The sequence below is a fragment of the Salmo trutta genome, chromosome 38, assembly GCF_901001165.1.
Source record: "Salmo trutta chromosome 38, fSalTru1.1, whole genome shotgun sequence".
Lineage (NCBI taxonomy): Eukaryota > Metazoa > Chordata > Actinopteri > Salmoniformes > Salmonidae > Salmo > Salmo trutta.
Window position 1 is genome coordinate 21,388,760 of NC_042994.1, and position 27,505 is coordinate 21,416,264.

General features: G+C 43.0%; 2 protein-coding genes across 2 annotated transcripts; both read right to left on the reverse strand.

The window, feature by feature from the left end:
* Positions 1-2,987: 2,987 nt before the first annotated feature.
* Positions 2,988-3,887, reverse strand: LOC115178650 (G2/M phase-specific E3 ubiquitin-protein ligase-like). The gene is made up of 2 exons (XM_029739901.1): positions 3,555-3,887; positions 2,988-3,457 (listed from the first exon to the last, which is right to left on the reverse strand). Exons 1-2 carry the CDS (start codon positions 3,757-3,759, stop codon positions 3,189-3,191), a joined length of 474 nt encoding a protein of 157 aa, XP_029595761.1. The 5' UTR covers positions 3,760-3,887; the 3' UTR covers positions 2,988-3,188.
* Positions 3,888-11,941: 8,054 nt separating this feature from the next.
* LOC115178014 (uncharacterized) lies at positions 11,942-13,684 on the reverse strand. The gene is made up of 3 exons (XM_029739024.1): positions 13,386-13,684; positions 12,647-13,198; positions 11,942-12,163 (listed from the first exon to the last, which is right to left on the reverse strand). The coding sequence occupies exons 1-3, from the start codon at positions 13,524-13,526 to the stop codon at positions 11,942-11,944; spliced, it is 915 nt and encodes a 304-aa protein (XP_029594884.1). The 5' UTR covers positions 13,527-13,684.
* Between the last annotated feature and the right edge of the window lie 13,821 nt (positions 13,685-27,505).

The following is a 27,505-nucleotide window of genomic DNA, read 5'->3' on the forward strand; positions in this document are numbered from 1 at the left end:
TGGATTAAATTGAGACTTTGTCACTGGCCTACACCCAATACCCCATCATATCAAAGTGGCATTATTTTTTTTTAATTTTCTACAAATTAATTTAAAAATGAAAAGCTAAAATGTCTTGAGTCAATAAGTATTCAACCCCTTTGTTATGATAAGCCAAAATAAGTTCAGGAATAAAAATGTCACATAATAAGGTGTTGCATGGACTCATTTAATAGGATTTTTGAATGACTACCTCATCTCAAGGCACTGTAATAATGTTATCAATAATAAAAACAGAATGGTGTCACTAAAAGAGAAAATAAGTTTTTGTATAACAAATGTATCTTGTTTTTTAGGTGGAGGATTGTTATCCATGCTGCTGTGGATGGTTACAGCAGACTTGTTGTGTTTCTGAAGGCCTCTGACAATAACAGGAGTGCCACAGTCATGGAGTCATTCGAAGCAGCAATCACCAGCTACGGAGTACCATCCCGGGTGAGATGTGACCGGGGTGGTGAAAACAACCGTATCTGTGCCTTCATGGAGCGATTCAGGGGTGGTGAGAGGGGAAGTGCCCTCAGAGGAAGGAGCACTCACAATCTGAGGATAGAGCAGCTGTGGGGGGACGTCTAGCATGGAGTGTCCGTCGTTTACCAAGACCTTCTTGGAGACGGAGCAGATCATCGACATCAACAATGAGGTGGACCTGTGGGCACTGCACTTTGTGTTCCTACCACGGGTGAACAGAGATATTGCTGTGTTTGCCAGTCAGTGGAACCACCATGGCCTGAGGACTGAACAACGGCGGTCTTGGGTTCCATGGCAATGCAGAGGGCCAATCTGACAGCAGTAAGGGATTTCTTCGCCCCAAATTTAACCACCATCAGCTCTCAAGCCACCACCTCAGCTCCTCCTCCAACCACCACCTCAGCGCCTCCAACCACCACCACAGCTCCTCCTCCAACCACCACCACAGCTCCTCCTCCAACCACCACAGCTCCTCCTCCAACCACCACCACCACCTCAGCTCCTCCTCCAACCACCACCTCAGCGCCTCCAACCACCACCACAGCTCCTCCTCCAACCACCACCACCACCACAGCTCCTCCTCCAACCACCACCTCAGCTCCTCCTCCAACCACCACCACAGCTCCTCCTCCAACCACCACCACCACCACAGCTCCTCCTCCAACCACCACCTCAGCGCCACCTCCAACCACCACCTCAGCGCCTCCTCCAACCACCACAGCTCCTCCTCCAACCACCACCACAGCTCCTCCTCCAACCACCACCACAGCTCCTTCAACCACTGGTGCCGCAGCTCTTTATTGGTCGGAAGGGGTGATTGTGCCACAAATCCAGTTCACCATCAGCAACACACAGATGGAACTGTTGCGGACAATATATCCATTGGAAAGCCCCAAAGGCAGCCTGGGAGTTGACATTCTACAGAGGGTTATGGCAGTTATATCTTCAGCGCCACTCGTTCCTACTCCAACCTGACTTACTACACCCCTGATACTCCCCTACTGGGATGAGGGATTGGACGCTATATCTTCAGCGCCACTCGTTCCTTTGAATCAGTTCATTTTTATAATAATACTATTATACATTTTATAATACTAACATTCCTCCTCTTTCACACACTGTATGATTTGGTCTCTAGAAAGGTACGACAGACATCTCAACTCTAAACGGATGGGGACCAAAGTTTAGACACAGGTGGCCTTAAAAGTTAAGGAGTTCTCCATTCCGATTTTGTTTGGTCATATTTGGAGTGTCAGGTACTGTTAAGATATACGGCCTATGGTTACTGTATTTTTCGCTATGGCGCTTTAGCACAATATTCCATCTGCTGACGCAATATTTGTCTTCCACACAGTGCAACACGACCCAGGAGAGGCCTACTGCAAGCACTGGATTGGAGCCTTCAGAGCGTGCCTGCTGTGGGAGGACAACAGAATATTTAGAATGGACATTATTAAAACAGAACTTAAATTTATGTAATGCCCAATCGGACTTTTGTAAATTGTTCAAATAAATAATTGTGTGGAGAACGCCCTACAGTTAAAAAAATAAATTATGAAGATAGGGATTCGGTGGTTCGGCCCCTGTTACATTTTATATCATTATGATTAACAGCAACCTATCACAGTTAGTAACATAACATTGTTGGCACATTGTGGCAGCTGAAATTATGTGGTTGAAGATGGACTAGTGCAGGGCTCTCAACCTAATTCCTGGAGAGCTACTGTCTTGTAGGTTCACTCCAACCCTAATCTAGTGCACCTGATTTTAATAATTACCTGCTTAATAAATTAATCAGGTTAGTTACAATTGAGGTTGGATTGAAAACCAACAGGAGGGAACAGGGTTGGAGAGCATTGGACTAATGGATCTAGTTCTTAGATCAATGCATTTGAAATTAGATAATTCACTACGAAGGTGCAGTTCCCAGAAGTGGAGCTTAATGCAATGGATGGGAAGCCTTATTTCATGTAGTTGTAATTAAATGATGTCTGAAGTTAATTTGTTCTTAATGTAGGACATCAAATGGTCAGATTTGGATGAGTTGGCAGCAGTACTTCAGTCAATATCAGCAAAGGATATTGGTTATTAGTGAAGTGTCAGTAAAGTGTTTCTAAAAAAACTCAACCTTAACAACACCAAGACAAACAATATGGACTGTGTAATTGAATATTAATCATCATTAAGTGAACAATAACAGCCAACATGGAAATACAGTGCATTTGGAAATTATTCAGACCCCTTGACTTTTTCCACATGTTGTTACATTAGAGCCATATTCTAAAATGTATTAAATAAATAATGTAGCGTCATACCCAAGAAGACTCGATGGTGTTATCGCTGCCAAAGGTGCTTCAGCAAAGTACAGAGTAAAGCGTGATAAATGTAATATTTCCGTTTTTTTAACATTTACAAAAATGTCAGCCTGTTTTTGCTTTGTATTTATGGGCTATTGTGTGTAGATTGATGAGGGGAAAAAGTTATTGTATCCATTTTTGAACAAGGCTGTAACGTAATAAAATATGGAAAAAGTCAAGGGGTCTGAATATGTTCCGAATGCACTGTACAAACAATACAGATGTAAGTAGATAAATGTTGATGTGCAGTTACATTTTCAAACACTCAATTGCTACTGTAGTTTAGTGCTACTAGATACAATTATGTATCGTAAAAATATGTTTTTATGCAACACCGAAATGTGGGGAATTCACAATACCGGAGGTCATGAATTCCCTAAAGGCATTGTAGGTGCTATGAAGAGGGAGCCTTAGTGTCACAGCACACGTGTTTGCCTCTGGGTACTTTTTCTTCTGCTGCCCAGCGAGACGCCCTCGCGCTGTGTGTAGGAATTCGATGGTCGGGGTGTCCTCAAACCCAAGGGGTGGCACCACCGTTGCCCCAGTAGCAAACTCCAACACCATTGCCACTGTTAGAGGAGGACATTCTCCATCTGAGGAGTATACAGTAAAACATTTAAAATACACATTTAAATCACAAAATTGAATAATATACAGTCACCGATAAACTGGAACAATTTACTATTTTACCTTGCACCTCAGCCAGCCAGTTGAACCAGTGGCAGATGGTGTCGTTCTCTAAACACCGCCGGTTGCCGCCAGGTATGGAATAGGTTACTTTAAACAGGTCCCATAGGTCCCTGGCAGTGGGAGGCTTTATGGAGTCCGCACGGACAGCTTCCGGGAACGATGATAATAATGATCTATTATTTCCTGTTGCTGTTAGGGAGGACATCAAACTTACATTTTCCAAATGTGCTCTCAGAGTAGTGTGGCTCACCTCCTCCAAACTGAGTGGAGGTGCAGGCTTCCCACACACTGCTGCGAAGAGTCGCACAGATAAGAAGTGTGGCCCAACCCCTCCATGGACCACACACACACTGATAATTTTCCCAATGGTTCCATACAGGCCCTCATGTGATGCTAAAAAGACAATTTCAATTGTGTTCCAGCTTTGTTATCCCTATGATATATCACCCTGGACAGAGCACCTGAAAAAGCCTCTTCAGTAATTGTTTGGCTTAAATTCTGTATTTTACATTAAAATCAGACCTTAATACGGATAAAAAGAAGGCTTACCATGAACATCAAGGGACAGCCGTTTAGCTCCTTCCGGACCCTCGAAGATGGCCGAGTCCCTGATGTCCCTCATGAGGAGCCTGTAATACTCCCTGGAGGGACCCCCTTGGTCAACTGCCCCCTCCGCCTTGGACTCAACGTCCACAAAGGCAACGTCCATCTTAGCCACTGCATTAAAGTTTTTGCGTTGAAATGCATACAGGCTACTGTTCAGGACGTTGCCCCTGTGGTCATTTATCATGTTGGCGATGGGGCAGTGGTCCTGGTCCACTCGGCTCCAGAGCGTACGTAAAATGGCACCTATGTCCATTCTGGGGGGGGGGGGAATAAGGATTGATCGTAAGGGAAAATACACTGACATTAAGATTTTAAATACTACATTTTCTCTATAAACAAATGCTCTTAAAAAAACTAACTTAAGTCTCTGGGTCCGATGATGGAGATGAGGGAGGTGAAGGTGAGGGAGAAGGAGAAAGTGAGTTAGAAGGTGAGGGGTGAAAAGAAGAAAAAGTTGGTGATGAAGGTGAATGGAGAGGAGAGGAGGCTGGCAAGAGGTGGGGAGAGGGGGCAGGTGAGAGGTGAGGTGATAGGATTGCCTGTAAATGGACAGAAACAACCACACAAAGGTTATAACTATCAAGTAGTTCAAATGTATTCTGATACAAACATCAAATATATTATTATTAGGTATTGTCATGCTAGTCACCTGCACATCCTCCACAGACAACCACAACACATACAGTGTTAGTGACTCCCGAATGCCATGGTCCTCCAATGACCAGTTAATCGTGCTCTTCAGGGTTGCGAAGCCCGCTGCTGCCTGGAGGGTAAAACCCTCACTCCAGGCATCATCCTCCCCCACATAATCAAACAACATCTATATAACAAAAGACCAACATTAACAATTGTAATTCAGACTGAAATGTACATTTATAGTACTGAGTTTATCAACAAGTAAATGAATGACTAACCTGAATGGATTCATCTGGGTATTTCATCTTAAAGGGCACTCTATCAGGTTTCTCTGGATGAGAGACCACCCTCTGTCTTCTCTCCTCTATTGACTACAAGATGCATTACTGTTATTAAGTTACAAATATATTTATACCACAGCATTCTTCAATTCTAGAATGGCCATTAAAACCAGTTCAGAAAGAAAACGGCACATAGAAATACATTTTTACTGTATATTAAGCAATGAATGATACAAGCCGTGGCCATATAGGCTCTGCTCATTCAGGGTAGCTCACTGCCCAAGCAAAGCGTCAATATAAAATAGCCTACAGGCAGTGAGTGCGATAAGCTATACCAATGCCCCCGGCAGGAACACATAACCTAACAGGTGGAGGCTGAGGTGGTGGTTGGAGCAAGAAGCCAGTGCACAGTAGCAGTAGCAGCAGGATTTCTGCCGATAAATGTGTGCTTTAGTATTATTTTCTTTGGTAACTGTAGTATAAGCAGGATAAACGCCCTCTTTCTGTACATTACCTTGCAAAAATGGGACTCGGCTCCACCTTGTTCTACTGCGTCGTCCATTATTTCCAAGGTAATGTAAAGAACGTCTGCATTTATCCCTTACATAATATCAACTAGGTGAAATCCCTTACCTTCCTCCGCCTGCTCTCCCACTCCTCAAAACGATGACGTTTCATCTTCTGTGGCAAACATAAGTATTGAATGAATCTGTTTTGTGTATGAAAACGTGTTTCCTGTTGGAATGCCGTTGATGTGTGATCTGAGCAGATTTACTAAGCTATATCATATACATACTTTCTCCTGGTCTGCAGCGAGAGAGAGATGGTAGGCCTTGTCTTGAAGACGCCGTATCTCCCGCATTTCCTCTAGAGACTGAAATCAATACAGGTACAGTAATAAATAAAGCCATTCCGATTGTTACGTTACAATAAAATGTACAATAATGACACTCAGCATAATCGATGCCGCACATGCTTGCGCACCCCGCGGTATTGTTATCCGTTGCAATCTAGCTAGCTTACATTACCAAGTAGTTGTGCCGGTTAATGTTGACTTTTGCCAGGTATTACCTAACCTACCAGAATGAATCCTACCTTTGAACCACCCGATCCTCCTGGGGTGGTTGTAAAGGTGGTTGCACTTGGCTGGCAAAACTTAAAAAGCGGTCTCTCATGTTTTCAAGGTTCGACATGACTTAGTCGTTTGTTGGTGATGATGAATGAGAAGTTTTTCATATAGTGATTGGCCAACATTTGCATATCAAATAGTGTTATTTGACGTGTATCTTTTTGACACGCAAAGACCCAAATGGCGTTCCATAGAGTAGGCTAACTTTCTGGAATTTAGTGTTTCTTCAACATTTGCTTTTTTGAGTCACGGTTGGTTCAAGAGTAACACAAATGTTGAATTAAGCATACAAACCTAACGCTAAATCACTAGCTGTTCAGTCTAGGCAGGGATTCAATTTATAGCGCAGCACACTGGAAAGCTGACGATGCAGCGTTTAAATGAATTTTCCTCGATGTACGCAGAGATCGAATTAACAATAAATTCTGCAGATTCTCAATCAGAAATGACGTTTAGATGTCAAGCGTGTTTCAGGGGATTGAATCCCAGCCTAAATCCACATTTGCCTGAAACATTAGATAAGGACTAAGTTTGCCTAAACCCTAGTCGGAACAGTCCTTCTGAGATACTGTATCTACCACTATGCTAGAGTTATCTGCAGTCGGATTCAATGTGTAAATACCATTCATTTAAGTGATCAAAAATTGATGTAAATGTCCTACTATAAAAAAAAAATTATTCCATGTTTAATCTGTGACAGGTAGGACTAGCTCAAGGCAGAGCAAGGGCCTCTTGTTACAAGGGAATATTCTCAATTGGGAAAAGTCTGTCCTCTCTTTGACTTCTCTTTTTTTTCTCCAATTTCATGGTATCCAATTGGTAGTAGTTACAGTCTTGTCTCATCGCTGCAACTCCCGTATGGACTTGGGAGAGGCAAAGGTCGAGAGCCATGCGTCCTCCGAAACACAACCCAACCTAGCCGCACTGCTTCTTGACACAATGCACATCCAACCTGGAAGCCAGCTGCACCAATGTGTCAGAGGAAACACCGTACACCTGGTCAGCGTGCACTGCACCCAGCCTGCCACTGGAGTCACGAGTGCACGATGAGACCAGGGGTATACCTGCCGGCCAAGCCCTCCCTTACCCGGACGACGCTGGGCCAATTGTGCGCCGAAGCTCCAGCCTCTGGGAAACTCGCTCCACGCTTCAGTCAAATAGGGCAAGCTCCACTCCTCACTCCGCTCACATACTCTGGCATGGCCGCTCACACCCTAGGTGGGACTGACTGTGCAGCTATCTGTATCTCAGTCAGACATGTCGCTTTGGAGCCTATTTGTGCTCTGTTCTAACAAATCTCGCTGCGCATCATGTAGAAATGACCTAGTCAGATCATGCTCTTTTTCGTATGCTTGAAGTTCTGCTTGCAATTGCTCTATGCTGCGCTCTGATGTCCTTTCGGAAGTTCATCAGTAGTTTGCTGTGTTGCTATTAGTATTTCCCCCAAGTAAAAACACAGCAAGCTTTAGAATTAACATTATCTTGTATTTTTTCTTATGCATGTCAATACACTGAGTATACAAAACATTAAGAACACCTCTTTCCATGACAGACTGACCAGGTGAATCCAATTATTGATGTCACTTGTTAAATCCACTTCAATCAGTATAAATTAAGGGGAGGTGGCAGGTTAAATAAGGATTTTTAAGATTTGAGACAATATGGACATGGATTGTGTATGTGTGCCATTCAGAGGGTGAATGGGCAAGACAATATTTAAGTGCCTTTGAACGGGGGGCTAGGGTTATTCTGTTATATCCGGTGTAATTCTCCTGTCTTATCTGGTGTCCTGTGTGATCTTATATATGCTCCCTCTAATTCTCCATCTCTCTCCCTCTACCCTCTCGGAGGACCTGAGCCCTAGGACCATGCCTCAGAACTATCTGGCCTGACGACTCTTGGCTGTCCCCGTCCCTAGTCCACCTGGTCGTGCTGCTAACCCTGTTTCTGCTGTTCTGCCAGCGGCCATAGAACCCTGACGTGTTCAGCAGACCCCCCCCCCCCGCCTCCCCCTATGTTTGGTATACTCAGTGTATTTTGCCAGTACTAAAGAATTTCATCCCTAATCGAATCAAATGTGAGAACATTCTTGCCTTTTTTGATAAAATTATTAATACGAGTCGATTTCCATAACTCCAAAATATAGATTGCTTGCATATTCGCCATCACATAGGCCACATGTTCGTTATATATATGTTAATTTTATTTTACCTTTATTTAACTAAGCAAGTCAGTTAAGAACAAATTATTATTTTCAATGACGGCCAATGGGTTAACTGCCTTGTACAGGGGCAGAACGACAGATTTTTACCTTGTCAGCTGGTGCTAACCACTAGGCTACCTGCTGCCCCAATAGAATAATATAATAGAATAAACTCAAATTTAGTCCAAAGTATCTGTAAGATATATCACATTGGGGTCACCATTTACTGTAGTGTCGTATTACAGGAAATTAACTTTAATATGCACATGTTTCTCTCCGCCGTCAAAAGGGGTGCCATAATTTTTGCATGCCCGCTTGGTAGGGGGGCCTCCCAACCAAATCTCCCCAAGAGGCTAAAGAGGCTAGAGCCGGCCCTGCTCTGGAGCATCACTTTCATATAAAGTGTTAACAAATGTTCTTGTGTAGAGATGACACACATCCACTGCTAATTAGGTCCGGGACGATACCAGTATCCAAAACACGAAGTGGATTTAAGTTCTTTAGGAAAACAGACGCAATGTTGGAAACAAATTTCATTATGTTGTCATCCTGAGTAATATTTATTTCTTTTCCAAGCTATATCACACAATATTTTACATACAGCAGGTTTTTAAAGGACCAAAGAGTGAGATCTGCTATGTGTTTTCATTTTTGCCATTGAAAATATATTGCGATACTGGTATTGTCCCGGCCCTAATACTAATTTTCAATCTGTCACTTGCCCAGGCGGTTGTCCCCATGTGCTTCAAGAACGCAATCCTTGTGCCAGTGCCGCAGCAGTCGACCACATCAAGCCTGAATCACCTCCGACCTGTTGCACTCACCCCCACGATCATGAAGTGCTTCGAAAGACTGGTTTTGGCCTACCTTAAGTCCTGCCTCCCTCCAACACTGGATCCCCACCAGTTTGCCTACCGACCGAACAGGTCTGCAGAGGACGCCATCTCCACAGCTTTAAACTCTTCCCTGACAAAACCAACACCTATGTGGGAATGCTGTTCATAGACTTTAGCTCAATACGGTCATTCCCTCTAAGCTGGTCACCAAACTCCATGACCTAGGGATCAGCCCCTCTCTCTGTAACTGGACTTTGGACTTCCTGACCAACAGATCCCAGTCTGTCAGGTTAGACAACTTCACCACCTCAACCCTGAACATGAACACTGGTGTGCCACAGGGTTGCGTGCTGAGCCCCTTCCTGTACTCCCTCTTCACCTACGACTGAGTTCCTGTACACGGTATCAACACCATCGTCAAGTTCGCAGACGAAAACACGGTGGTAGGTCTGATCAGTGACAATGACGAGTCAGCCTACAGGGAGGAGGTCAAGCATGGTGCGCTGACAACAACCTGGCCCTCAATGCAAAGAAAACCAAGGAGCTCATAGTGGATTGGATACAGGAAGTCTAAAAGCTGCAACCACGCCCCAGTTCTCATTGATGGCACTGAAGTGGAGCGTGTGCCCAGCTTCAAATTCCTGGGTATCTACATCTCCGATGACCTCTCCTGGACCCTCAACACCTCAACCCTGGTCAAAAAGGCGCAGCAGCGCCTGTACTCTTTGAGGAGGCTGAAGAAGGCCTGCCTGTCTCCCAAGATCCTGGTGAACTTTTACCGCTGCACGGTCGAGAGCAATCTGACTATATGCTCCACAGTGTGGTTTGGCGGGTGCTCTGTGGCTGACCAGAAGGCCCTGCAATGGGTGGTGAAAACCACCCAGCACATCACTGGTGCCCAGCTCCCTGCCATCGTAGATCTCCAGCGCAAGCGGCATCATCAGGGACCCTTCACATCCATGCCACAAACGGTTTGCCCTCCTACCATCAGGAAGGCAGGACAAGTCTCTACATTTCCACACTAGCAAGCTCAAGAAAAGTTTCTTTCCAGCTACTGTAACCCTGCCTTCATTGCACATTTAGACTTGCCATTTGTACTTGCCGTTTGCCTTCATTGCACATTTATACATCCCACTTAATAACATACATTGTACTTAACTGTTTTACTTGTACATTTTTTGCACTCTTTTATTTGCACTTCTGGTCAGATGCTAACTGCATGTCGTTGTACTGTACTTGTACTTGTTCAATGACAATACAGTTGAATCTAATCTAATGTGTGGTATACCTAAGCGAGCAGTGACCATTTTGCACCAGAAGGTTCACTACATATCAATTATCTATAGCATTGTCACATCAGGGCTGTTTGGAGTGAATCCTAACTTCCACTCGAGTCAAACTTTCAATGTGAGACAAAGTAAACATTTGTGGAAGTCCTGATCTACCCCTTAGTGAGCGTTAATTGACCCCTCTCCCTCTTTACCTCAGCCCACCGACCAGCAGGGCATTCATGACACGGGTAGGGGTGCAGCTCTGCACCATGTGACCCAGGGCACAGTTGGCGCCCTGCCGAATGAAGGTGTTGGCCTCGCTGGCTTTGTGCAGCAGCACGCGTGCCGTCCCCTCCACCTCACTGTCCATGGCCCTCTGGAGGTGGACGTACATGTCACCCAGTGTGGCCATGGCAGCACAGAACACTGCAGAGCGCAGGTTCTTCACCTGAATCATAATAACATGCACAGGACCAGCTATTAATGTTGAGCAGTACAACCCACGAACATCAGAAACATGACACAATAATTTGACTTGTTCTCCAAATGTAGCAGATTTGTGCAGATGAATGAATAGGGCAGTGAATGAATACAGCTACCTCATTTATAATGGCAAGGCAGATATCATGGAGTTTAGGCATCAGTATGTCCATGTGGTTCTGAGCCATCACACGGAGAGAGGTCAAGCCCTCGATCTTCTTCTCCCTGCAATTCAGTGAAAGAAACGTAAGCAATTTCCACAACATTTTCCAAAAACATTATAATGATGTTCATCAATTAGGACTCTGGTCTCTTAATTTCAGAAGTTTCTACGCTCTGTAGCTCAAATCTACATTTCCAAGGACACTACACTGTGCTTCCTTTAGCCTAGCTCCATTGGTCTTGTCTACAGTGAATGCTCACCAGTCATCAGAGGCAGAGTGGAGCAGCTTGAAGGTCTTAGTCAGGGCCTGCTCTGGGTTGGACAGGGGCTGCAACCTGGCCTGGTCCTGACTCTTCTTTATTTGGCCCTTTGGCTCACTGGCTGCCTTCTTGTCTATGGGTTGACAGCAGACATCTATCTCTCTGTGAACTGTATGTATTTATGTATGTATTTACTCATTTCCATATCTGTTTGTAGCTTTTAACACTAGAACATCTTAGTTAGTAATATATCATTTTAAATTTAGCACATATTTTTTTAGTGCTCACCCTGCTCAGAAGCAGGGTCTAATTAGCCTTGAGCAACGGTTTTCTCACTGTGCAACAGGCAAAGCAAGATGGGAAAATGTCTTAGTCCTGAGCTAAAGCCATTTGTGTCTCTTCCCTTCCTACTGTCTTTCTATCGATCTACCTAGCTTCATCTCCCTGTCTAATTTAAATTAGTGTGAGTACATGAGAGGGACTGACCTGAGCCGGTGGCAGCCTTTTGAAGGCTAAGGAACCTTATAGGCTGAGGCAGTTTGCTCCTGGGCTTGGTAGGAGGGGATCCAGCCTGGGTGGGCTGTCACGCGACTTGACCGGGGCCCCGACATCCAAGTAGTCACGGAGCTCCACAGGGGTGTTCATATCCACTGAGCTCAGGCTTCCCAGAGAGCTGGTGGCTATTTCCCCCATGGACATGGCCGAGCCCAAACTTCTGCCCATGGCCTTCACCTCATGTACCACCTTTGGCGTAGACCAGAAAAAATGCTCCCATCATAGAAATACATATAGAACTAGTATATACATAAACTAATACACAGAGAGATGCTGTATTCTAGGATCTACTCTATCATGCCGTCAAAGAGAGTATCCTTTCTAACCTGTACCCCCGCACACTGTACCCCCTAAACTAACCTGTACCCCCGCACACTGACTTGGTACCGATACCCCCTGTATATAGCCTCGTTATTGTTATGTCATTGTGCTACTTTTTTTATTATTATTGTTTACATTAGTTTATTTGGTAAATATTTTCTTAACTCTTCTTGAACTGCACTGTTGGTTTCACGGTAAGGTCTACACTTGTTGTGTTTGGCACATGTGACAAATAAAGTTAGATTTGATTTTAAGACATGGAACCACTATCTGTTTTGGGAATTTATAAGTCCAAGTATAATTCTGAACTACAAATTTTCACATTTACAATAAATTCAAAGTCCATCCTACCTTCCAGGCCTCCTCCTTCAGGTGAGCCTCGATGTCCCTCACCTCCTCCATCAGGTCAATGGGTCCGTTGTTGTCAGCACAGCCCTGGTCCAACTGGACTTTCAGGGCTTTGACTCCCCGCCTGCCCTTCTTCTTCTTGCCCCTCTTGGAGGGAGCTCCAGTGGGAGGGACGGGAACAGGCCGCACGCTACTGCTGCTGAATGACTTATTCACCTGGATGGACTCCAGAGAGTGAGATCCAGGTCGAACTTGGGCTCCGTCCACCCCCACCATGTTCTTCAGTGGGGCCAGAGCTATGTGTTCAAGCCTTCGTGGCAAAGGCCTCGGTGGAGCTTTCGGCCGCGGAATGCACTGAATAGAGGGGACGAAGTGGTGCGCGAAGGTGCTGCCAACCCCGATGAGAGCAGTCCGGACATAATTCTCATGGATAGCACTTATCTTTCTTTGCTTTGCTTCCATGGCCTCTCTCTCAGCTCTCTGCATCTGCAGAAGTCTGGCATCACTGATGAAGCCACGATGGCCCTCTGGGATTGGGTAGCTCTCCTGATAGCCCTGGATCACAATGGTATAGTATGAAATGAATAGCAGAAGTGAAGTAGTCAAAATAGTTTCTACAGTGTGTCATATAAAGCTTTTAAGCTAAAGATGTTATGGATGTAGGCCTACTGTATGTCTATGAAACCACAAAATAAACACAGTGATATTTTTGAAAAACGTTTGAAATACTGATGAGCCTTACAAAACTTGAAAACTTGTCCTGGTCATCCTGTTGGTTTAAAGCCATGTTTTGCTTCCTCAAGTTTTCGATGACGCTCTTCATCTGAGAGTTCTCCTTCTGGAGTTTGTCAAACTCACTTGATTTTCTTCCTCGATAAGCCATTGATAATAAATGTTAACACTCTCAAAATAAGAACTTAACCTATCTCTGTGAGAGAACTATCATGAAATGAGTGGAAATGAAATTTTGCTTGTCAGATGGAACCAGCAATGATATCATAGCAAGGATTCCATTACATTGTGATGTCATAATGGGGTCTGTTGACAGCACTGAGCACATGGTGAACATCCATGAAAGCTTTTTGATTCCCATATAAAATCATAAATGTTTGATGAATTTGTAAATAATATATATATATAAACTCAGCAAAAAAGAAACGTCCCTTTTTTAGGACACTGTCTTCCACAGATAATTCGTAAAAATCCATGTAACTTCACAGATCTTCATTGTAAAGGGTTTAAACACTGTTTCCCATGCTTGTTCAATGAACCATAAACAATTATTGAACATGCACCTGTGGAACAGTCATTAAGACACTAACAGCTTACAGACGGTAGGCAATTAAGGTCACAGTTATGAAAACTTAGGACACCAAACAGGCCTTTCTACTGACTCTGAAAAACACCAAAAGAGAGATGCCCAGGGTCCCTGCTCATCTGCGTGAACGTGCCTTAGGCATGCTGCAAGGAGGCATGAGGACTGCAGATGTGGCCATGGCAATAAATTGCAATGTCCGTACTGTGAGACGCCTAAGACAGCGCAACAGGGAGACAGGACGGACAGCTGATCATACTCGCAGTGGCAGACCACGTGTAACAACACCTGCACAGGATCGGTACATGCAAACATCACACCTGCGGGACAGGTACAGGATGGCAACAACAACTGCCCGAGTTACACCAGGAACGCACAATCCCTCTATCAGTGCTCAGACTGTCCGCAATAGGCTGTGAGAGGCTGGACTGAGGGCTTGTAGGCCTGTTGTAAGGCAGGTTCTCACCAGACATCACCGGCAACAGCGTCGCCTATGGGCACAAACCCACAGTCGCTGGACCAGACAGGACTGCCAAAAAGTGCTCTTCATTGACGAGTCGTGATTTTGTGTCACCAGGGGTGATGGTCAGATTCACGTTTATCGTCGAAGGAATGAGCGTTACACCGAGGCCTGTACTCTGGAGCGGGATCAATTTGGAGGTGGACGGTCCGTCGTGGTCTGGGGCGGTGTGTCACAGCATCATATGACTGAGCTTGTTGTCATTGCAGGCAGTCTCAACGCTGTGTATTACAGGGAAGACATCCTCCTCCCTCATGTGGTACACTTCCTGCAGGCTCATCCTGACATGACCCTCCAGCGTGACAATGCCACCAGCCATACTGCTCGTTCTGTGCATTATTTCCTACAAGACAGGAATATCAGTGTTCTGCCATGGTTAGCAAAGAGCCCGGATCTCAATCCCGTTGAGCACGTCTGGGACCTGTTGGATCGGAGGGTGAGAGCTAGGGCCATTCTCCCCAGAAATGTCCGGGAACTTGCAGGTGCCTTGGTGGAAGAGTGGGGTAACATCTCACAGCAAGAACTGGCAAATCTGGTGTAGTCCATGAGGAGGAGATGCACTGCAGTACTTAATGCAGTTGGTGGCCACACCAGATACTGACTGTTACTTTTGATTTTGACCCCCCCTTTGTTCAGGGACACATTATTCAATTTCCATTATTCCATTTCTGTGGAACTGGTTCAGTTTATGTCTCAGTTGTTGAATCTTGTTATGTTCATACAAATATTACACATGTTAAGTTTGCTGAAAATAAACGCAGTTGACAATGAGAGGACGTTTCTTTTTTTGCTGAGTTCATATATATATATATATATATACACACCATATACAGTTGAAGTCGGAAGTTTACATACACCTTAGCCAAATACATTTAAACTCCGTTTTTCACAATTCCTGAAATTTAATCCTAGTAAAAATCCCCTGTCTTAGGTTAGTTAGGATCACCACTTTATGTTAAGAATGTGAAATGTCAGAATAATAGTAGAGAGATTGATTTATTTCAGCTTGTATTTCTTTCATCACATTCCCAGTGGGTCAGAAGTGTACATACACTCAATTAGTATTTGGTAGCATTGCCTTTAAATTGTTTAACTTGGGTCAAACGTTTCGGGTAGCCTTCCACAAGTTTCCCACAATTAGTTTGGTGAATTTTGGCCCATTCCTCCTGACAGAGCTGGTGTAACTGAGTCAGGTTTGTAGGCCTCGTTGCTCGCTCACGCTTTTTCAGTTCTGCCCTATAGGATTGAGGTCAGGGCTTTGTGATGGCCATTCCAACACCTTGACTTTGTTGCCCTTAAACCATTTTGTGTGTGTGTTTTGGAGTGTCAGTGTAGTATGTGTAAGTGTATGGTTAGAGTCCAGTGAGTGTATATCGAGCCTATGGAAGAGAGTCAGTGCAGAAAATAAGAACAAATATGAATAAAATAAGGGGGTCAATGCAAATAGTCCGGGTAACCATTTGATGAACTGTTCAGCAGTGCTATGGCTTAGGGGTAGAAGCTGTTAAGGAGCCTTTTGGCACTCCGGGACCGCTTGCTGTGCAGTAGCAGAGAGAACAGTCTATGACTTGGGTGGCTGGAGCCTTCGACAATTTTTAGGGCCTTCCTCTGACACTGCCTGGTATAGAGCTTGAAGAATATTGAAACGAAAAATGGGCAAATGTTGCACAATCCAGGTGTGGAAAGCTCTTAGAGACTTTACCCAGAAAGACTCACAGCTGTAATCGCTGCCAAAGGTGTTTGTACAAAGTATTGACTCAAGGGTGTGAATAGTTATGTAAATTAGATATTTCTGTATTAAATGTTCAATACATTTGCAAACATGTCTTAATATATGTTTTCACTTTTTCATTATGGTGTACTGTGTGTAGCTGGGTGAGAGAAAAAACATATATTTAATCCATTTTGAATTCAGACTGTAACACAACAAAATGTGGAATAAGTCAAGGTGTATGAATACTTTCTGAAGGCACTGTAGACAAGGATGGGGGCTTGGGGTTTTGATGGGAAAGCTCTAGACTTTACAGGAAAGGACCATGGTTAGCAGGGTTGGCCTTCATTCCATTTCAACTCAATTAACTCTGAAAATGAAGTCAAATGCAGTTCATGAGTTCACTCAGTTCAGGAAACAACAATATCATTGAATTGGATTTTCTACGTTTTCAAATGATATAAATATGAACTTGATTGAACAAAACATGCATGTATTGTATAACATAATGTCCTAGGTGTGTCATCTGATGAAGATCATCAAAGGTTAGTGCTGCATTTAGCTATCTTCTGGGTTTTTGTGACATTATATGCTAGCTTGAAAAATGGGTGTCTGATTATTTCTGGCTGGTTACTCTGCTGACATAATCTACTGTTTTGCTTTCGTTGTAAAGCCTTTTTGAAATCGGACAGTGTGGTTAGATTAACGAGAGTCTTGTCTTTAAATAGCTGTAAAATAGTCATATGTTTGAGAAATTGAAGTAATAGCATTTCTAAGGTATTTGAAAATCGCGCTACAGGATTCAACTGGCTGTTACGTAGGTGGGACGATTTGGTGCCACCTGCCCTAGAGAGGTTAAGTAAGTTTTGGTTTTTCTAGGACATTGTGGATGTGGATAAGCATCTGCCTCTGACTCCAAAGGTTTCATGGTTGAATCCAGCGATAAAGTCATTTTTGATAGTTTTGTTATAAGCCTATCCCAAACCTTACCCCTTACCTTAACCATTTGGAGTTAATGCCTAAACTTAACCCTAACCTTAAAATCCGGAGTTAATCCGTAAATGTAACCTTAAAACCTCTTAGATCTAGATGTTCCACTAGCAGAACGCCTCGCCAATATCCAATGATAGAGCGTGGCGCGAAATTCAAACTCCTCGAAAACTTCCATTTTTCAAACATATTACTTTTTTTACACCATTTTAAAGACAAGACTCTCCTTTATCTAACCACATAGCCCGATTTCAAAAAGGCTTTACAACGAAAGCAAAACATTAGATTATGTCAGGAGAGGACCCAGCCAGAAATAATCACACACCCATTTTTCAAGCTAGCATATAATGTCACAAAAACCAAAACCACAGCTAAATGCAGCACTAACCTTTGATGATCTTCATCAGACATTATGGACATTATGTTATACAATACATGCATGCATGTTTTGTTCAATCAAGTTCATATTTATCTCAAAAAACAGATTTTTACATTAGCATGTGACGTTCAGAACTAGCATACCCACCGAAAACTTCCGGTGAATTTACAAAATTACTCACGATAAACGTTCACAAAAAACAAATTATTTTTAGTATTATAGATACAGAAGTCCTTTATGCAATCGCGGTGTCCGATTTTAAAATAGCTTTTCGGTGAAAGCACATTTTGCAATATTCTGAGTAGATAGCACGGCCATCATGGCTAGCTATTTTGACACCCACCAAACTGAGATTTACTATAAGAAAAATTGGATTACCTTTGCTGTTCTTCGTCAGAATACACTCCCAGGACTTCTACTTCAACACCCAATGTTGTTTTGGTTCCAAATAATCCATAGTTATATCCAAATAGCTGCGTTCTGTTCTTGCGTTCAAGACACTATCCGAAGGGTGACGCGCCGGCGGGTATCGTGACAAAAAAATGCAAAATATTCCATTACCGTACTTCGAAGCATGTCAAACGCTGTTTAAAATCAATTTTATGCGATTTTTCTCATAAAATAGCGATAATATTCCAACCGGGAGACATTGTATCCGTTCAAAGACTGAAAGAAGTAAAATGGAGTCGTCACATGCACGCGCGCACCCGTGTCATTGTTCTCAGATCGACCACTTTCCAAATCCCCTACTGTTTTTCGCCCAGGGACTGCAGAGTCATCATTCCCCATTCTGGCGCCTTCTGAGAGCCTATGGGAGCCTTAGAAAATGTCACGTTACAGCAGAGATCCTCTATTTTCCATAAAGAGGCTATAGAAGGCCAAGAAATGGTCAGAGGGGGCACTTCCTGTATGATATCTTCTCAGGTTTTGGCCTGCCATATGAGTTATGTTATACTCACAGACACCATTCAAACAGTTTAAGAAACTTTAGGGCGTTTTCAATCCAAATAAAATAATTGTATGCATATTCTAGTTTCTGGGCAGGAGTAATAACCAGATTAAATCGGGTACGTTTTTTATCCGGCCGTGAAAATACTGCCCCCTATCCTAAACAGGTTAAATGAATTGTATTTACACAATGAATCCGACTGCAGATAACTCTAGCATAGTGGTAGATACAGTATCTCAGAAGGACTGTTCCGACTAGGGGTTAGGCAAACTTAGTCCTTATCTCATGTTTCAGGCAAATGTGGATTTAGGCTGGGATTCAATCCCCTTAAACACGCTTGACATCTAAACGTCGTTTCCGATTGAGCATTCATCTGCAGAATATATTGCTAACTCGATCTCTGCGTACATCGAGGAAAATTCATTTAAACGCTGCGCTGCATCGTCAGCTTTCCAGTGTGCTGCGCTATAAATTGAATCCCTGCCTGAACAGCTAGTGATTTAGCGTTAGGTCTGTATGCTTAATTCAACATTTGTGTTACTCTTGGACCAACCGTGACTCTAAAAAGCAAATATTGAAGAAACACTAAAGTCCAGAAAGTTAGCCTACTCCCGATTGATACAAGGCTGCTCTGTGAAGTCTAAAGAATTTGGTAATAGCACACACACACACACACACAGTATGACTATGTTTGCCCAACCTGGTCTCAGAGCATTTCGTATTATTCTGTATGGAAATCCAAACCTCCATTTAGTATATGTTTCGTATAGTTAATAAGACAAATGGTTACTTATGGCAAAAATGAAAGTACAGTGGTTGGTCAGGGTAGATAGGTGGGCATATAATGTGAACGTCTAGCAACCCAAAGGTTGCGAGTTCAAATCTCATCACGGACAACTTTAGCATTTTAGCTACTTACTACTTTTATGCTACTTTGCAAATACTTAGCACGTTAGCTAATCCTTCCCCTAAACATAAACTTAACCCTTTTAGCTAACCCTTCCCATTTAAACCTAACTCTCAACCCTAACCTTAACCCAAACCCCTAGCCTAGCTAATGCCAACCAGGTAGCTAACGCTATCCACCTAGGTAGAATTTGTTGCATATTTTACGTTTCACAAATTCTTAACAAATAATATGTGTACCAAATATGTAACATATTGTACGTTTCGCAAATTTGGGACATAATACGAATTGTAGCATATACAAAATGGGTGATGGACAACCAGAAATGAATACATACTATACGAAAGGCACAATATCATACTAACTGGGGTGTCTCAGATTTACATACAGAACACATACTGACTTGCCTAGTTAAATAAAGGTTCATTAAAAAATATATATAATAATACAAAATGCTCTGAGACCAGGTTGGTCTGCCCCCAGAACAAAATCTAGTAGATTGCCAGCATGCATGCAAAACTTGGTTCTGGTTTCTGAGACTACTGAGCTATACATGTGTTGCGCGTTTCATTTCAATATTGTTTTGAACGTTCGTTTTAGGACTGCCAGGACAGCCAGCTGAACATTTACTCAATACATCCTCAATAGGCACTGATGAAGATTTGGTCTAAAGTGCATTACTGTGGCTTAAAAACACGATGCAATATCTAAAGAAGGCAACTTATTAGTAGCAAAACCTTGCGTCTTCATTTTGAGGTCTCCAGATTGACTTTAGTTGCAGTGTAACGTTAGCTTGCTAGCTAAGAGATTGAGTGGAGACCACCACATTTTTTTCTTACAAACTTTGCTAGCCAATGACAACATTGCCATCTGTCTAAAGTAAATTCGATGACATGATGATAATGGCAGTCGTTTCCTACTAAATATTTGCCTACTTTAGCAATGTCATCGTATTTCGAAGCCACTATAGTGTATTTTAGGCGAAACGGTCATAGCTCCCATTCAAAGTCATTTACTTTTGGACATCAATGTGGCTGTAGAACGTTGATAACAATGGCAACGACTCGACCACGTGATGGAGTGGCAACCCATGAAAATGTAAGCTCCAATTCAGATACCTACTGACTTTGTCTCTACAAATGTGATCAAGTTGCTTGTCTCACGCAACATACATTACAGATTACATATACGGAACGTCTCTCTCTCAGGCACAGACCTATCAGGAAATGTTATCTTCTATGGGAAGGGTTTTGTACGATTAGACCGAAGAGACACATCGAGTCTTCAACTGTCTGCCTGCCTGACTTACTTAACCGACCTTACTCTATGGACCTCTCCCTTCTTTGGACCACTCTCTTCTTGCTCAACACCGACATCTGAAGCTATCACGAGATATCAGGCGCTTCCAGTATTAGGCACTTCCAGGTTCTGAGAAAAGCACCAGGCAGCTATAAAGTGTATCTTAACAACTCCACAAGGCTGCAGGGCCAGATGGATTACCAGGGGCAGGCCTTTGGTTTTATAAGTGGTGGGAGGTCTGGGGGTCCTCCCTACGTTTTTTGGGGGAATCTAAAGCTCATTTCCTGCATTTCTACACAATCTAATACGACCCCGTCGGGGTAATTTTGTGGTAACTTTTATTGTAAATAAGAATAGAATATGAGTACCCCTGGTTCGGAACCACTGGGCTATACTGTATGTAACCCTCTCACCAGGCTCGAATATGACTCTCACAATATTAACTTATGTAGAGTATCTCCACAGCATGGGATGAGAAGGACATCTCCAATAAGAATTCCTATTGTAAACTGTCTAGGGTGACGACAGGGTATTAACTTCAGATGAAATGATTATATGTTTCTGATATTGTATCAGGATAGGCAAGCCCATGCATACTGAAACAGTATGACTCCACCAAGGCAACATACATATGGTTCAATATGTGTATGATTACATTTTCTCAGCACAACATCAAAAATATAATAAAAAATAATAAACACCAATGAGTCATGCACAACTGTTGATGATCAGTTACTTGAGAAGGAGACCAAGTCAAGACGCCGGACAGGGTGGATTCAATTATCGTAAGGCAGCTTTATTAAGATAAAGATATTTGGCGTAGCGTGCACGGACTCGTTCTGTCACCTCTTAAGGAGTCAGCAGAAGAGAGCCCCGAAAACATGTTGTGTTTACATTTTATACAGTGTAACAATAATGAAATGACGTAGGTTGAGTCTGGTAGATTCGCTCTCCTGACTGGTCGATGAGTGTTGAGGGCGGTCCCGTCCCCGACTAATGTCGACTTCTCATTGGCTCTTGACAGTGTTCTTTGTTCTTGAAACCCAGCCCTCAGGGATGTGTGTGTGTGTGTGTGTCAGGAGTCTACTCAGCCTACACTACTTCTAGCTTATCTTCATGTGTGTACCCGAGAGTCAGACACCCAAGGACAGTGCCTGTTTTTATGCTACAGTTAAGACAGTTTCTGCTACCAGCCCCTCCCGTACACCTGTCCTTGAGCGGCCCCACAACCAGGCATTGTGTGTGTGTGTGGGTGGTTAGGATTGACTGTTCTGCAAGATGTTATCTTGGTATAATGATTGTGTAAGGTTACTGGCAGTGTTTAGGCAATATCGCATTAGTATCAAGAGACATAAAGAATATATTTATTACAAATCCCCCTCTTCACGTCTCCAAAGAGACGTGACCACCAAACAAGTTTAAAAGTAAATTTGCAGAAGCACATTTTTAGTCCCCCTCTTCACGTCTAAAAGACGTGACAACTTCCGGCTACACCTAACATGTGCTGGGTACCAGTCACCCAGGAACTTAAAACCTTCACACCCGGAAGAATAACATTACACGAACTGATTACACAAGGTTGGAGTAAAACACAAATTTGTCAAAGACAAATTTTGTGAGTCCCCCTCTTCACGTCTCACAAGAGACGTGACACATCTAGTCTTGAAATATGTAAGTAGGTTCTGCTTCCTCAACAGTAAACCAATGATCATTGCCCAGAGCTGGATTCAGTGTCCTCTGGGGTCACTTCTGTACCTACACCATCCTCCTTTGCCAATAACATATCGAGAGTCAGTCTATTTTACCAGGTCATGAGGGGGGTGGCGGATAATTGGTCAGAGAACCTCTTTACTGCATCCCCGTTTTCATTCATGAATCTCTGTTGATTATAAAATATGTCATTAATCCCATCCACATTTTTATTTGTTGTCAACCACCAAAATAATGTAGGGTTAAAAACTTCACATATTTGATTCATAGCTTTGTATTCATCTGGAACTTTCCTGAGGATGCCAATAGCATCCATCTAGACAAAGCTACTCCCATCCTGGTCAAAACTCCTCCTGTCCCTACTTTAGCCTCCTATAACTGGCCTCTGATGACTAACTCGAACTGGTTGGACCAATAACCCCAGGGCGCAAGGTCCTAACCACCCTTTGTGGTAATTTCCGTCGTATGCGGCCTTTGCTGGTACTAGCCCACCCTTCATCAGTTATAGGTGCTGTGAGGTTAAACATTTCCTATTCATCTTTCAAACCTAAGTCAGTCACATTCACGATTACTTTCAGCCATTATAATCATCTAAGTTCTCGGTGCCATTCTTGTATCTATAACACTGGTATTCATCCGGAATTTAGGTGAACCGAGGTGGGTTGGCTGAGTACTTCAATCTGGCCAACCCCAATTCCTGTACAGTTGTCTGCTTCCCCAGGAAATTGTTTAATGTTTACCTTAAATTCTACATCTTGATTTTCTTTAATGCCTTATTCTGTATGTCACTCATCAGTGTATTATATAGTTTATCTTCTACTTCTTCTCAATGACAACGGTATCGTATGATTAGTACCAGAAGGTGGTGGATCTGAATGTATCAGAAAGATTAGACTATGATGCAGCTCAGAGTCTCTACTCTTCCCAAAAACCGCCAACCCTCTCCTGCCCTTAGTCTCTCTGCTAGGTACCACCCCATACTCACACCTCTATGAGCACACACAGTGATGAACGGTCGGGATAGGAAATCTTCGTTAAGGAGGTAACCCCCGGACCCTATTGGTATCGGTTCTTCTCCTAACTCTGTGTGTGATCAGCAGTGGATATGTGTACATACCTTCTTGCAGTGGATAACGTGGACCCAAGTGACTCTCTCAGCTTTTCTAATGGCAAAGGCAGTGGTTTAACAGAACCTGGTATGGGCCTTCCCAACGGGACTGCTTCCAGTTTTTTTCTCCTCAGGGACTGGATCCACACCCAGTCTCCTGGTTGGATTGAGTGTATCACCTTCTCCTGTAATTAACCTGTTGGACACAAAATCTTGGACATACGGGTTTGGTTAACAAACAGCCTTCTCATGTGTTCTGCTAGTATTTCTTCAACTTCTATGTGTACCTGTTCTGGTATCTCTAACTCTGTCATTCTATAGGCTCTACCTGATTAGCTAAAATGTCATCCATCATTTGAAGAGAGAGATCCCAGTAAACCAACTCTAGGGATAATATCTTGACCTAATATTCTAGCTACCATAATCATGTCCACCAAGTAAGTTGGGAACGCTTCTACCCATTTGCTATACTTATCTGTTATTGTGAAACACCCCTTCTTCCCCTCAATTTGGAATAGTTCAATAAGTCAATTTCCAAATGTTGGAATGGGTATTCTACAAAAAATGTTTTTGTTTAAGTAATTATCCTACCTGTTCTATCGTCTGCTCTACCATACTCCCCCTATTTATACATGGCTCAAGCCATGTATCAATATTGCTGCATATCTAAACAAATTATCCTTATGTCAGCCCTTCTCTTGTAGGATTGCCCCCTTTTATTTTCCACATGTCCAATTCTCCCTGGGGCCTTCATCCTCAGCTATTCTGTAACAATTCTCTGTCAAGTGTTTTATCTTCTTTAAGATGTATCTGTGCTGTTTTGTATGGTTTTAAATGTCTATGTGCTTGTCTATATTAATAGTAACTTTTCTCTCCTTTCTTATCTCACCAGTTCTAGTCAATGCTACTATTTCGGCCTACAGTGCAGAAAAGTGTCTGGGCAATGGTTCAGTGTCTAACACCTGAAACCAACTAAGCTTTCATTGCTCTTTTAGTTAGGGTAACAATTACTTTCAACAAAATGATCATATCTCCTCCTAGCGAATTTACCAAACATAAACTTAAAATCAAACCTAAAATGCATGCCTGCCAATGGAGCCGATAGTCTCTCCATGAATTAATATCCTAAAGCTAAGTGAACCAAATTCTCTTCCTATCTACTCCTGCTGGCCCCCAACTCTCAAGGTTTCAGCAGTGCAGGGGAGGATCTCTCTGTCTGCCCTTCTATCTGTCTCCAGCTTTTTCTCATAACAGAAAGTATCAAATCTGGGTTGTTTCCAAATATTGACTAAATGTCTCATTGCCTCCTTGGTTGCACTCCTGAACTTTAGAAAAATCAACCTGTCTAGATATTGCATATCTACTAAAATGTATCTCGATACCCTCAATAATCCTGGATCACCTACAGATGTCATGTATCCCTGTCCTGTTGACATAAGTCTACCATTATTAAACTTATTCACAACAAAATATAGTAATACTAATATATCAATTCCACAGCCTTGTTGTGTTAAATCTCTTATACTGAATTCAACAACAGCTGACTTCCTAAGGGAAAATAAATGTATCTACATCATGTAAAAAAATACCCCTGCTACTGGTCAAAATATTTTCAAATCACATAATCAGATCAAAATAACTCATCTGATTTACTCCACCCAGAAAAAATATTTTTCCCTTATTGTTCTAGGAAAATAGAATTAAAGAAGCCTACTCTTAGTCTAAGGCTTTGCCCTTTTAGTCTTCTCATTGGTTCAAATTGTCAATTGTGTCTAAGAACTTTAACTCATCATAATTATCAGTTCTACAAATTCCCTTAAAATCAATATCACCAATGCCCTTAAATTCACCATCCAAATGGCTTTTCAATGTGGCTGATCAGACCACACAGGAAAAGTCACCAGAGGGGTTAAAAAGTCATTCCACCCTTTCAGAACCGTGTTTCTTACTACATTAAACAAATTAAAGCTAAGAACTTTATCTACATTTGTATCCCAGGTTCCCAGAACATCCCTTATCAAAATTTTTCGTGTGTTTATTAAAACTCAGAAAACAAAACTTCCAAAATGCCATGTGTGTATACCCCTTTAAGATATCCTGTCCCTAGGATTTTTCCAAAGACAGTTAAGCGCTCCATTTTCCATAAAATAACCACTTGGTCAGCATTTCCTCATACTACACCGATTCAAAAACCCAAACGTTAACTACAAACAAAACCTAAAAATACTTTATAATTCCATTATACTCCCCCCGGTCATTAGTTTTAAACTTAATTGAACATGCGCTACCCTTGGATACAATACTGTACTTCAAACCTATTAAACTCCCCTACTTTAACATACTACTTGACTAATTTAACCCAAGATTGCTTAAAACCTTAAACCCTTCAGTTTGTCTGCAAACCGGCCCATTCTGTTTGCTAGGAATACCCTGCCATTATACACAACTGTGTTTAATGTGCACCGTCCCTGTAAAAATAAAATTAACTCCACCTGCAATTCACTTTACTAACTTAATATTTTTCCATGCAATGTTCAAATCCCCACCAGTGAGAGTTCCTAAGGATACTCCGGCAATGATTATGAAAATAACAAACAGGGGAGCTGATATCCCCAGCCTCTCCCAGGGAGGGAGATAACCCGACCCTGGGCGTGGCGCCTTAGGTCGTGGAAACGGGAGCTGTGGTCCCATTTTCCCCAACTAAGGTTTCAGTGGTTGGAATCGAATTTTAGGGCGCGCAAATCGGCCCTGGTTTCAGTCAAAGTTCTGGAAGGGGTTGGGGCCGGAGTGCAGTGTGTAAGGTGGTGCCAAGGCGCGCCTGATTTACCTTTGACCTGGACAGAGTGTGAAGTAACTTCCTTCACTTCGTACGGTCCAGTCCACCTGGGTTCTAGCCACTTTCTCTTGTGGACTTTGACCCTCACCCAGTCCCCAACTTTTACCTTCAGTGGTGGCGAGTCTCCCGACAGCTCCCCCTCTTGGACCTTCCGGACCTGCGCAGAGAGAGCTACAGAAAGTTCTGTCAGTTCTCACATAGTCAGACATTCCTATTCTCAGCACATCAAGAGGGGGCATATGACCTCCCTCCCTTGGTGGGCCAGGCATGACTCTCCCCGTCATTATCTCATGGGGAGAGAGATGGGTCCCCGCCCCTGGCGAGGCCCTCATGGCCATCAGTGCCAGTGGTAGGGCTTCCACCCAGGTTAGCTTCGAACCTGCACATACCTTAGCAATCTTAGCCTTAAGATTTTGATTTGCAAGTTCCGCTAGGCCCTGAGATTGTGGCCTGTACACTGACCCGAATTTGTGTACAATTCCAAACCTTTCCTCCACCTGTCTCAGGTGTTTATTGAACTGATTTGGCATCTTCCCGTGCCGTTGGTATTGCCTCTACCCACCTAGAGAACCTGTCTACCATTACTAACAGGTACCTTTTTCCTCCCACCACGTTATCTGCTCCCATGTCTGTGTAATCTATACTAATGTCTTGGAAACAGGCATTGGGTACTGGGTAAGCATATCTGTTTTTTTTTATATGGAAGCGCCCTTCTAGTCTCCTCTATAGCCCTAACTCCTATTCTCAATTCTGCTTCTGCCTTTTCTCTGTTTTTAGTTCCTTGTTTCTTAAACATATGCCTCCTGTTGTCTTCCACTTCCCCTGCTATTCCTTTCTGCACTGCCTCCTTCAACCCTTCTTCCATCACTATCAGCTGGCTTTTAGCGGGGGCTCCCCCGCTAAAATAGCCCGCCTGTGTCCATGTCAGTTTCACTTCCTCCCATACTTTTCTAATTGCTTTATACTGTTCTTCTCCTCCCACTCTATCCTGTATTTTTTGTTCCAAATATTCACTGAATTTAAGTTTGGTCGGCGGAATAGACGCCATATTTAGTTATGAATTACCCACTATCCTTTGTATACTTAGCCCGTCGTTGGTCAAGACCAACGATGTATTCACGGTGCCGGCACAGTCTTG